Below are 12,830 nucleotides of genomic sequence, written 5' to 3'. Positions count from 1 at the left end.
GCCTCCCAACTTTGTCTGCCCGCCTCCCAACTTTGGCTGCCCGCATCCCAACTTTCGCCGCCCGCCTCCCAACTTTGGCCGCCCGCCTCCCAACTTTGGCCGCCCGCCTCCCAACTTTGGCCGCCCGCCTCCCGACTTTGTCCGCCCGCCTCCCGACTTTGTCCGCCCGCCTCCCGACTTTGTCCGCCCGCCTCCCAACTTTGGCCGCCCGCCTCCCAACTTTGGCCGCCCGCCTCCCAACTTTGGCCGCCCGCCTCCCAACTTTGGCCTCCCAACTTTGGCCGCCCGCCTCCCAACTTTGGCCGCCCACCTCCCAACTTTGGCCGCCCGCCTCCCAAATTTGGCCGCCCGCCTCCCAACTTTGGCCGCCCGCCTCCCAACTTTGGCCGCCCGCCTCCCAACTTTGGCCGCCCGCCTCCCAACTTTGGCAACCCGCCTCCCAACCTGGCTATCCGCCTCCCAACCTGGCTATCCGCCTCCCAGCTTTGGCTACCCGCCTCCCAACTTTGGCTGCCCGCCTCCCAACTTTGGCTGCCCGCCTCCCAACTCTGGCTGCATGCCTCCCAACTCTGGCTACCCGCCTCCCAACTCTGGCTACCCGCCTCCCAACTCTGGCTACCCGCCTCCCAACTCTGGCTACCCGCCTCCCAACTCTGGCTACCCGCCTCCCAACTCTGGCTACCCGCCTCCCAACTTTGGCTACCCCCCTCCCAACTTTGGCCACCCGCCTCCCAACTTTGGCTACCCGCCTCCCAACCTTGGCTATCCGCCTCCCAACTTTGGCTGCCCGCCTCCCAACTTTGGCTATCCGCCTCCCAACTTTGGCTACCCCCCTCCCAACTTTGGCCACCCGCCTCCCAACTTTGGCCACCCGCCTCCCAACCTTGGCCATCCGCCTCCCAACTTTGGCCACCCCCCTCCCAACTTTGGCCACCCGCCTCCCAACTTTGGCTACCCGCCTCCCAACCTTGGCTATCCGCCTCCCAACTTTGGCTACCCGCCTCCCAACTTTGGCTACCCGCCTCCCAACTTTGGCTACCCGCCTCCCAACTTTGGCTACCCGCCTCCCAACTTTGGCTACCCGCCTCCCAACTTTGGCTACCCGCCTCCCAACTTTGGCTACCCGCCTCCCAACTTTGGCTACCCGCCTCCCAACTTTGGCTACCCGCCTCCCAACTTTGGCTACCCGCCTCCGAACTTTGGCTACCCCCTCTCATCTTTGGCTACCCCCTCTCATCTTTGGCTACCCCCTCTCATCTTTGGCTACCCCCTCTCATCTTTGGCTACCCCCTCTCATCTTTGGCTACCCCCACCCATCTTTGGCTACCCCCACCCATCATAGGCTGCCCCCACCCATCTTTGGCTACCCCCACCCATCTTTGGCTACCCCCACCCATCTTTGGCTACCCCCACCCATCTTTGGCTACCCCCACCCATCTTTGGCTACCCCCACCCATCTTTGGCTACCCCCACCCATCTTTGGCTACCCACACCCATCTTTGGCTACTCACACCCATCTTTGGCTACCCACACCCATCTTTGGCTACCCACACCCATCTTTGGCTACCCACACCCATCTTTGGCTACCCACACCCATCTTTGCCTACCCACACCCATCTTTGGCTACCCACACCCATCTTTGGCTACCCACACCCATCTTTGGCTACCCACACCCATCTTTGGCTACCCACACCCATCTTTGGCTACCCACACCCATCTTTGGCTACCCACACCCATCTTTGGCTACCCACACCCATCTTTGGCTACCCACACCCATCTTTATGCGCTCTACCGATCTGGTGAAGATCCAGATCTGGGTACGAGAATTTTTAAAAGTAATTCTTCACCAATGAGAGAGAGGTCCAAAAATAATACAGAGCACAATATTTCAAAAGGTAGTGGAGGAGTTATTACAAAACGTTGTCGATGAGTTGGGTAGGTGACAAGAACAAGTAAATAAAGTCGATTCGATTTTGCTTCAGATCTGGATCCAGATCCGACCCGTCAGTGGGATTCAAATGTAAACTGTTCAGCCTATGTTGAGGTATGCGCTCTACCAAGTGCAGTTCTGGTTTGCTTTTGTTTATGAAGGTTTGTTTTTATTTTTGTAATTTGTTTATTTTGCCTGTTTAGTTCTTTTGTTTGTTTTATTTGTTGAGTTTTGCCACTTTATTTCGTTGTTTGTTTGATGTGTTTGCTCCATGCTGAGTTGTTCGACCCTAAATGCAGTGTCATTGCAGTTTAGGCCCAAAAAATAAAGATCTCAATGAGGTTTAACAATAAAGATCTCAACAGATTCTTGATAAGTTGTAAAGGCCTGCATGAGAAACTTGAAAACTCTGCCGATGGCATCCAAGGCCAACTCCACGCATGGATTCCTGACTTCCTCTACACTCGTAGCCAACATTTGCCACTCAAAGGAATCCTTTAATCTCCTTTCTCGAGAAGCACTTCGCTTCCTTCCATCCCGTGTGCGGCAAAACCAACCACCAATTTCGGCTGTTCGCCTCGGAATTATGGACCGTCTGCACTCCCATCTTTGTACGTGACAGGGAGAGGAGATTAAAGGATTCCTTTGAGTGGCAAAATGTTGGCTACGAGTGTCGAGGAAGTCAGTAATCCATGTGTGGAGCTGGCCTTGGATGCCATCGGCAGAGTTTTCAAGTTGAAGTGTTCTGGATCCAGTCCCTTTCCTGATCTTGATCAATGATCTATCCGACTCTCTGGAAAATCCCCTTTATCTATTTGCTGATGACTCCACCCTCTGCTGTGACATCCCTCATCCTTCAGACAGGAAGGCAGCAGCTTCTTCCCTCCCATCAGACCTTGACAAAAATCACAAGATGGTCAAACACTTGGAATATGTCTTTCAATCCTGACAAATCTAACACTCATTATCTCTCTCCAAAAGAACTGTCTGGCAAACCCTCACATCTACTTTCTTAACAATCCTCTTGAGGAAGTTCAGTTATTCAAACTCCTGGGTCTCACTATCAGCCACGATCTTTCTTGGGCAAACCACATGTCAAAGGTCTAAAGCCAGCTGCGGACTGGGTATCCTCCTTCAGACAAAGTCCTTGCTTGGCGTACCTGAACTCCTATCCACTTGCAAGGCCTTCATCTGCAGCTTTCTGGAGTACTGCTCTCCCTTTTGGGCTGGCTCCCCTGCCTCATATCTTGCTTGGCTCGACGCCGTGGAAAGCAAGGCCTTGAAGATTAGTGGAATCTCCCGCGATGAGGCCAATTCTATGGACCTATCACGTGACGATTATTTTTTTTGTATACAAGATCGAGGCTCGTGTAACAACGACAACAAACAAACAACTTGTTTGAGTTGTTGCTCGTCTAAGAGCTAACATTCGTCACAAAAAAAAACAAACGGACACATAAAACATAAAAATAAAGGGAGAGGGAGACAAGATGGGGAGAGAGATGGAAGCACACAAGTACAACAGTGGAAAACAGGGACATCGGGAGATCTGTGGGAGGGAGAGGGCTTGGGGGGAGGAGGCATGGGAAGGGGGGTGAGGGGTTGGGAGAGGGAAAAACCACATGGACACTGCTAGGACTTCAAGGAAAGAAGTCGGTATTTCAAAAAAGTGGATTTGGGGTGAAATTAGCAGGTAGAAAAGATCAAGGTTTTGGATTGGGGAAGATAAGAGATGGTGGTGAACAGCTGTTTTAAAGACCTGGAGGGAGGAGTGGGATTGAAGAGAGTGAGGGAGTTTGTTCCAGAGACGGGAGAAAAGAGGAATGAAAGAGTGAAGATGAGCAGAGAGTCTTGATTTTGGAAATTTCACCATAAGAGGGTTGCAGGCAGATCATGTGCAACCTGTAGGAATATTTGGGAGACAGAGCACAGACAGAGCTGGGGGAGCTAGGCCGGAGAGGAGTCGGTAAAAGAGAGAAAGACCACCAACCTGCCTGCGGTGAGTAAGTGAAAGGCCCTCGGAGTTAACTTCATCGCAGGAGATTCCAATGATTCTGAAAGCTTTGGTTTCAACAGCGTGAAGCCGAGCCAGGTGTGAGGCAGGAGCACCGGCCCAGAGGGGGGAACAGTATTCCATTGAGCTGTGGATGAAAGCCTTGTATGTGGTGAGGAGCACAGGTGTGCCAAGGAAGGACTTCGCACGATGGAGGATGCCCAGTCGGCGACTGGCTTTGGATGCCAGCTTGGAAATGTGGTTTTCCCAGGAAAGATCATGGCAGATAGTGAGACCCCAAAGCTTGAGTGACAGAATTTCTTGGAGGGGATTGTTGAGAAAGTAGATGGGAGGGTTGTCCAGTCGGTCTTTTTGGAAAGACAAAGTGAGAGTGTGAGATTTATCAGGATTGAAAGACATGTTCCACTTGTTTGACCAGTCTGTGATTTTGTCCAGATCTGCAGAGAGTGAGGAGGCTGCAGATGGCAGACAGGTCGGTGGTCTCTATCTTCTACAGCATCCTTTCTGGTCTTGCACCCTCTGCTCTTTCCTTACTTCGTACCCTCCACCCCTCCGCCCACCCCCACTCCCCTCAGGTATCTGAGGTGCACACAGCCCACCATCAACCCCCTTCTGGTGAAACTAGCTAAATCCACGATCACTGCTCACCACCACTCATTTGTTCCTCTTTTTTCCCACCTGTGGAACCATCTTCCACATCCTCTTCAATCTCGTTCTCTCCTGCAGGTCTTCAAAACAGCTGTTCACCACTTTCTCAGGATCCGCAATCTAATACCATGATCTTTTTGATCTTCGTTAGTCGTTATCCAACTCCCCCTCCTCGTCCCAACCCACTCCAATCCCTTCTCCTTCCAAATTTCCAATTTTCCCTCTAGAGTGTTTCCTTCTGTATCCATCTTGTCCACCTCGTGCATCTTCCTGCCCCCCGTTCCTCCCACACCCATTGTTTGTCCAACTCTGCCTCTGTCTTGGCCTTGAACTCTGCTGTTGGTGTTCTGTCTCTGTCTCTCTCTGTCTCTCTCTCACTCTCTCTCATTCTCTCTCTTGTCTCTCTCTGTCTCTCTCTCACTCTCTCTCAGTCTCTCTCACTCTCTCTCCCTCTCTCTCACCCTCTCTCACGTGTGTGTGTGTGTGTGTGTGTGTGTGTGTGTGTGTGTGTGTGTGTGTGTGTGTGTCCTTTTGTCCTGTTGCCGTTCACTCTTCTATGAGCCTCGGCTATGCATACAAAAATTAAAATAATAAATGGCCACCTTTTCACTCACATTTCTTTTTGTATTGTTCAGGATTTACAAGCCTACTTTGCTTTACTTTTCACAAACAACATATTGTCCTGTCCGTAGCCGATGAACTTGGACGAATAGCTGGAACGGTCCTCAATTCCGAGGCGAACAGCCGAAATTGGCGGTTGGTTTTGCCCCGCGCGGGATGGAAGGAAGCGAAGTGCTTACCTGAACAGAAGCACACTGGTTTAATCCGGAACGTACAATAAACGAACACGATGGATGAGAAATGTCACACAATTAATTTAATGAAGTAAATCAACGAATAAAAATGAAAGGTGAGGTAAATCTAATATTTCCTACTGTGTGACGTCTCCATTCCATCACAAATACAACACATAGGGAAAAGATAATGAAAGTAAAATGTTTCTTTTAGACGGCCGGCACTCAGCTTTGGCCTCAACGAGGACTTTTAGGAGCTTGGTGGTCGTTGGAGCTCGAAGCCCCACAGGTGGTTAGCACACAAGATGGCTGCGGATTAGCGCTCCACGGTGCCACAAAAGTGAGGTACTTTGCAAGGGCGGTCCTATTTCTGGTGCCTTTGCCGTCCGGGGAAGCACAACATGGACCCAGTCCACCACGCCCTCAGCAGTGTCCGAAAAACCCCTCAAAATCCTGCTGACTCGGCAAAAGGGATCCTCTCAGGCGCACACACAAAAGAAAAGACGCTGCTTCTCCACCAACGTCCGTTTCTCTCCAAAAACCCACACCGAGAGAGCGAGCGAGATGTGCTCTTCTTCCTCTCCTCTCAAACCTTCCTTGCTCTCACGTCACCCCGACCAATCGCAAGCTCAGGGGCGTGGCCTGCCGGCTTTGCTCCTCCATGCCCCTCGTACCATTCTGGGGGCGTGGCCTGCCGGCTTTGCTTGGCGTGAGTGTTAATTAAGGCAGTGCAAACTTGTGACTCGGCAATGTTCGGGTATGTCAGCGGTTGTGGTGATTTAATGGAAGCTTTGCATGGCTGGCCTTGTAAATGTAAAAGAGTAGGGAAATCGACGAAGGAAAACCACATACTGGGGAATACTAACCTTAATCCCTAACTCGTTAACACAGCTTCACCCCTCGTGTGAAGACACATAAATACTCTTAAGCTCCAGTCTCCCGACTTAAATACATCGAGATGCCTCCTCCACGTCCACAGTCCATGCTATAACTATACATTCCTATCTTTCCTTTGGGATTCCATCATGTACCCCACAAACGTAACAATATTTTTTTGCTTTTTAGGCCACAGCCGTACCATTGTGGGCGTGGAGGAATGGCACAATGGCGGCCTTTGCCTCCTCATCTTTGATCCTTCACAGAATTGCCGGACTTTGCAACGTATCCTCGACCTCGATGTTCAACCCCTGCGGAGATTTGTTGGAAGCTTGAAGCACAAGCAGTATCAAATTCTGGCCGTGGAGGGAGTTATGACTCGAGAAGAAACGGAGGTTAGAAATATTTTGAGAACATTTTTATTTTGAAAAATCCTTTCAAATGGATAATCGCAAATGGCCAAAGCCCAAACACATAATCCCAAACAAACAACAGTTATAGTGGATTTAAGTGACACTTATTGTATGATAATAACGTACAATGGTTGACATCTATTTAAATATGTATTGCGCAACATTGTGGAATATTGTGGATCACCCACAGGGAAGAACTAGAACGGTACTCTGTAGAGAGCATACCTCCGCCAGGCTGAACAGTTTATGTTTTGTATCCCACTGAAAGGCCGAATCTGGATTTGGACCTGAACCAAAATCGAATCGGCTTGTTCTTGTCGCCTAACCAACTCATCCACCGAGTTTAACAAAAGCCGTCCACAACTTTTAGAAATATCATGCCACATATCATTTTGGCCCTGTCACTTAATGATGACAAATCACTTTAAAATTATCTGATCTGGATCCGGATTCGAATATTCACCAAAATTGAATCGATTCTTCCTTGTCACACACCCAAACTGTCCACCAAGTTTCGTCTGAATTCGTCTGCAACTTTTTGAGATATCGTGCTATATATAGTTTTTGCCCGATCACTTAACGGTGAAGAATCACTGAAAAAAATTCTCGGATCCAGATTTGGATCGGGATCTTCATCAAAATTTAATCATTTTGTCCTTGTCACATGCACCACATTTTGCCCAAATCCGTCCACAACTATTTGAGATATGCTGTTCACGAACCGACAGACAGACAGATTCTACTCCCAAGAACTTGCTGCTTGTGTACCTCTGCCATTAGCGAGACCACGGAATACTCGACAAGCCTCAACATCACGTGATTGTTGTGTGGCCATTGGTAACTCGAGGGTAGTTCGTTATGATGTTTTTCTTTCCTCCACTGCCAAACTCTTGAACTCTTTACCTTCCTGTGTGCAGTCACGTGAAAAAGTAAGTACACCCCATGTAAAGTTTTGACTTTTTCAACATATTTCAACATACAGCTATTTGATCTTCATTTCAACAATATTGATAGATAAAGGTGATATAATATAACAAATATCATGAAACATTTACATTTTGTAGTCCATTGTATAATTTAAATAAACATAAATGCAAATTTCGCATGTGGAAAAAGTAAGTACACCCCGACATTTATCACTACTTCAAATACCTAAAATTAGAATCAGGTTCACCAGCTCAGGTGCAAATGATTAGAACATCGTTAGAAAGGATCTTGGAGGAACCAGTCTTATTTAAACCTCAGACATTTAGTTTGGTTTGCTCTTTGTTGTTGAAGTGTCACCCCTGTCCTTTACAAGCTTCACTGGCTCCCCATCCCCCAGAGAATCCAGTACAAAATCCTCCTCTTGACATACAAAGCCCTCCATAACCTGGCCCCATCCTACCTGGCTGACCTCTCCAGACACACTCCCACCCGCAACCTCCGCTCTGCTGGTACCAACCTCCTGACCCCCTCCATCCGGACCAAATTCAGATCCTGGGGGGACAGGGCCTTCTCCATCGCTGCTCCCACCCTCTGGAACTCACTACCTCACACCATCAGAGACTCCTCCTCACTCACCACATTCAAAACATCACTAAAGACCCACCTGTTCAACACTGCATTCAACATTCAACCCACAGCATTTAACCCCTGACTATCTCTTCTCCTTCTCCCTCCTTTTGCTTTAAATATTTCCCTATTGATTCTTGTCTTTTTGCAATTGTTGTTTTCATGTATTGTTATGCATTATGTTTTCCACTCTGTCAAAGCGCCTTTGGGCTTCTGGAAAAGCGCTATACAAAATAAATGAATTATTATTATTATTATTAAGTGTGTGGCGTCACCATGCCTAGATCAAAAGAGCTCTCTGAGGCCTTCAGAAAGAAGGTTATAGATGCCTACGAGTCTGGGAAGGGATTTAAAAAGATCTCCAAACAATTTGAAATCAATCATTCGACTGTCCGGAAGATCATCTACAAGTGGAGAAGATTCCAAACAACTGCCAATTTGTTGATGTTGGCAGTTGTTTGGAGGCCTGTTCAGGCCAGGCCACCCCAGCAAGTGCAGCCCAAGAGCAGACCGCAAGATGCTGAAAGAAGTCTCTAAGAACCACAGAATGTCATCACGAGACCCACAGGTAGCTCTTGTCACTGTTGATGTCAAAGTGCACGAGTCTTCCATTAGAAAGAGGCTGCACACATTTGATCTACATGGGAGGTGTGCCAGGAGGAAACCTTTGCTGTCCAGAAAGAACATCAGGGCAACACTAAAGTTTGCCAATGAACACCTAGGAAAACACAAGCACTACTGGAACAATGTGCTCTGGACAGATGAGTCAAAGGTGGAGCTATTTGGCCACAGTACCAGAAGACATGTTTGGCAAAAACCAAAGACAGCAATTGACCACAAGAACCTGATACCAACTGTAAAGCATGGTGGTGGAAATATTATGGTTTGGGGCAGCTTTGCTGCATCAGGGCCTGGGCAGCTCACCATCATAGAATCCACTATGAATTCTTCATTGTACCAGAGGGTGTTTGAGGATAATGTGAGGCCATCTGTCAGAGAGTTGAAGCTCAACCGAATAGAAGGTGGACTTTGCAACATGACAATGACCCTAAACATACCAGTAAATCCACCAAAGAATGGCTGAAAAGAAAGAAATGGAGGGTTCTCGAATGTCCAAGTCAAAGCCCGGATCTAAATCCCACCGAGATGTTTTGGGGGGATTTGAAACGGGCTGTGCATGCAAGAAACCCCTCAAACATCGCACAGCTGAAAGAATTCTGCATGGAGGAGTGGGCAAAAATTTCTCCTAGTCGATGTCAGAGACTGGTAGACAGTTATAAGAAACGCCTACATGAGGTTTTCTGCCAAAGGGGGCAATACCACCTATTGGAGCCAAGGGCGTACTTACTTTTTCCACATGTGAAATTTGCATTTATGTTTATTTAAATTATACAATGGACTACAAAATGTAAATGTTTCATGATATTTGTTATATTATATCACCTTGATCTATCAATATTGTTGAAATGAAGATCAAATAGCTGTATGTCGAAAAATGTTGAAAAAGTCAAAACTTTACATGGGGTGTACTTACTTTTTCACGTGACTGTATTTGCAAACACTTACGACCTTCCCCTTTTCAAAAACAGATGTTTTACTTCCTCGAAAACTCTTCGACTGTTCTCTCTTTCTTCTGTCTCGACCCCCATTAATTCTTCCAGCTCAACCCCCACTTCCCAACGACCATCTCCCCTCCCCATTAATTCATGCAGCTCACCCGCTCCCCCACGACCCCTCCCCCCAACCCCACCCCAGCTTGCATCCCCACATTAATTCTATCAGCTTACACCGTCCTCTCCCCAACTACCGTCTCCCCCACCACATTAATTCTATCAGCTCACACCCTCTCCCCAACGACCGTCTCCCCCCACCACATTAATTCTATCAGCTCACACCCTCCTCTCCCCAACTACCGTCTCCCCCACCACATTAATTATATCAGCTCACACCCTCCTCTCCCCAACTACCGTCTCCCCCACCACATTAATTATATCAGCTCACACCCTCCCCTCCCCAACTACCGTCTCCCCACCCCAACTACCGTCTCCCCACCACATTAATTCTATCAGCTCTCACCCTCCTCTCCCCAACTACCGTCTCCCCCACCACATTAATTATATCAGCTCACACCCTCCCCTCCCCAACTACCGTCTCCCCACCACATTAATTCTCTCAGCTCTCACCCTCCTCTCCCCAACGACCGTCTCCCCCACCACATTAATTCTATCAGCTCCCACCCTCCTCTCCCCAACGACTGTCTCCCCCACCACATTAATTATATCAGCTCTCACCCTCCCCTCCCCAACTACCGTCTCCCCCCACCACATTAATTATATCGGCTCTCACCCTCCCCTCCCCAACTACCGTCTCCCCCACCACATTAATTCTATCAGCTCTCACCCTCCCCTCCCCAACTACCGTCTCCCCCACCACATTAATTCTATCAGCTCTCACCCTCCCCTCCCCAACTACAATCTTTCTGATGTAGTTGAAGTGGACATTTGCTGGCGCTTGACATTTTTCATGAAATCTTTTTTCCGAGACCCTTTTTGAACCCTCAGAGTTGAAGGACCTTCTTATCCGAAACTGCCAGTTCAGAAATTTTCTTATGTTGTATATTTGTTTCAGACCATTAGAACAGAGCAGTGTGCAACAAACAAATAAGGATTCTTCTTGTGTGCAAATGTTGCTGATTTTCATTTCTTATGCATGTGTTTTGTATTCAGTATCCAATGTACATGCCATAAAATAATAATCAGCCTCAGTCATAAATATTTCTTCCCGGTGTGTGCCCTGGTTTAGAATAGGTACACCGTATCCCTGTGTGTCGTAAGAGGTGACTAAGAGGGTTGGCGTCAAGAAGGGCATCCGGCCATAAAAAACATTGCCTCATAAAGAGAACCATGACAATTACAACTACATATGGGCAGGGTACAGCCCGAAGTGGAGATCGGTTTCTGAGGTTTGGGACATGGAATGTAGGGACAATGACAGGGAGATCACGTGAAGTGGTGGAAGTATTGGTCAGAAGAAGAGTGGACATATGTTGTGTGCAAGAGACGAGATGGAAGGGAAGTGGTGTGAGAATGGTGAAGGGTAGGCAGGGACAGAAATACAAGTTTGTGTGGCAAGGGTGCCCTGGAGGTCGTGAATGGTGTTGGTGTCCTGTTTTCTGAGGAGTTTGTAGACAGTGTGGTGAGTGTGACTAGAGTGAGTGATAGGTTGATGATGGTGAAAATGATGATTGGAAAGCTCTTGGTGAACGTCATCTCGGGATATGCTCCGCAGGTTGGTCGGAGCGATGAAGAGAAGGACAATTTCTGGTGTGCGATAGAGAAGCTGATGGAAAACGTGAAAGATGAGGAAGTTGTTGTGGTAGGAGGAGACCTAAATGGACATGTGAGAAGGAGTATGGACGGTTTTGAGGGAGTTCATGGGGGTTCCGGATATGGTGTGAGAAATGGAGAAGGTGAAAGGATTTTGGAGTTTGCTGATGGAGCTGATTTGTTGATTTGTAATACTCAGTTCCAGATAGAGGATAATAAGCTTGTTACATACACGTCAGGTGGGTTGACGACAACCGTTGACTACCTGATGGTGTGTAGGCGAGATAGGGGGCACCTCCGGGACACAAAGGTGATCCCGGGGGAGGAGGCTGTTTCACAGCACCACTTGGTTGTCTGCGACATAAGGGTGAAAGGTGCGAGGAGAGCTCAGCGGGTGAAGTACCAACTGAGAATGAAGGTGTGGAGGTTGAAAGAGGTGACTAAGGGAGGCATTAAAAGAGAGGCTGAGTAGGGTAGAGGATGATGTGGTTGACCTTGAAAGTGGTTGGATGTTAATGAAAGATAGTCTGTTGGGAGCCGTTGGTGAGGTATGTGGATGGACAAAAGGACCACCGAGGCACTCGGAAACATGGTGGTGGGATGATGAAGTTGGAAAGAGGATTGATGAGAAGAGGAAGAAGTTCAAGGAGTGGCAGAAGGCGAAGGGTACCGGAGCAGAAACAGCAGAGCATGAAAGTTATAAGGCAGCCAAGAAGTCTGCAAAGAAAGAGGTAGCAAAGGCACAGGAGGCATGTGGGAAAATGTTCGGAGAACGCTTGGATTTGGAAGAGGGTCAGAGAGCGGTATTCAGGATTGCAAAGCAGATAGCGAAAGAGATGTGATGTGATGGGGGTGAGTTGCTTGAAGGATGAAGTGGGACAAATCGTTGTGGACCCAGAGGGAATTAGAGGAAGATGGAAGAGATGTATGGAAATGCTGTTGAATACAGAGAATGAATGGGATGGAAACATAGAGGGTAACCCAGTTTTAGGACCGGCAGAGAAGATAACTGAGAAGGAAGTTGAGGAAGCGATAAAAGCAATGAAGAGAAGAAAAGCGGGAGGACCGATGGGAGTTGTGGGAGATATGTTGAAGGCAGCAGGAAGTTGGGGTGTGAAGAGAATGACAGAGATCTGTAATCTGGTGGTGAAAGAAGGCCGCAATGCATTGGATTGGGAACCGAGTACCCTCGTCCCTTTATACAAGGGGAAAGGTGACCCTCTGGAGTGTGGCTCGTACCGAGCGATAAAGTTATTGGAGCATGGAATGAAGGTA

The 12,830-nt window shown here is 48.3% G+C and overlaps 2 protein-coding genes across 4 annotated transcripts in view; one reads left to right on the top strand and one right to left on the bottom strand.

Annotated features, from left to right (window-relative positions):
* Window positions 1-12,830, bottom strand: part of LOC137427197 (amine sulfotransferase-like) — a 490,514-nt gene that overhangs the window by 387,511 nt on the left and 90,173 nt on the right. The window lies entirely within an intron of this gene.
* Window positions 1-12,830, top strand: part of ZUP1 (zinc finger containing ubiquitin peptidase 1) — a 133,809-nt gene that overhangs the window by 115,038 nt on the left and 5,941 nt on the right. For 2 of the 3 annotated variants that reach the window (XM_068116467.2, XM_068116469.2), the window contains exon 7: window positions 6,452-6,657. The exons of the other annotated variant lie outside the window; for it this stretch is intronic. In XM_068116467.2, coding sequence (XP_067972568.1) covers window positions 6,452-6,657 — 206 coding nt within the window. The remainder of the gene's footprint in view (window positions 1-6,451; window positions 6,658-12,830) is intronic. 3 annotated transcript variants of the gene reach the window in all.

This window comes from Myxine glutinosa, chromosome 5 (genome assembly GCF_964187855.1).
Source record: "Myxine glutinosa chromosome 5, kmMyxGlut1.1, whole genome shotgun sequence".
Taxonomy (NCBI): Eukaryota; Metazoa; Chordata; class Myxini; order Myxiniformes; family Myxinidae; genus Myxine; species Myxine glutinosa.
Note: the sequence above shows the minus strand (reverse complement) of the source record. Positions and strands in the feature narration are given on the sequence as shown.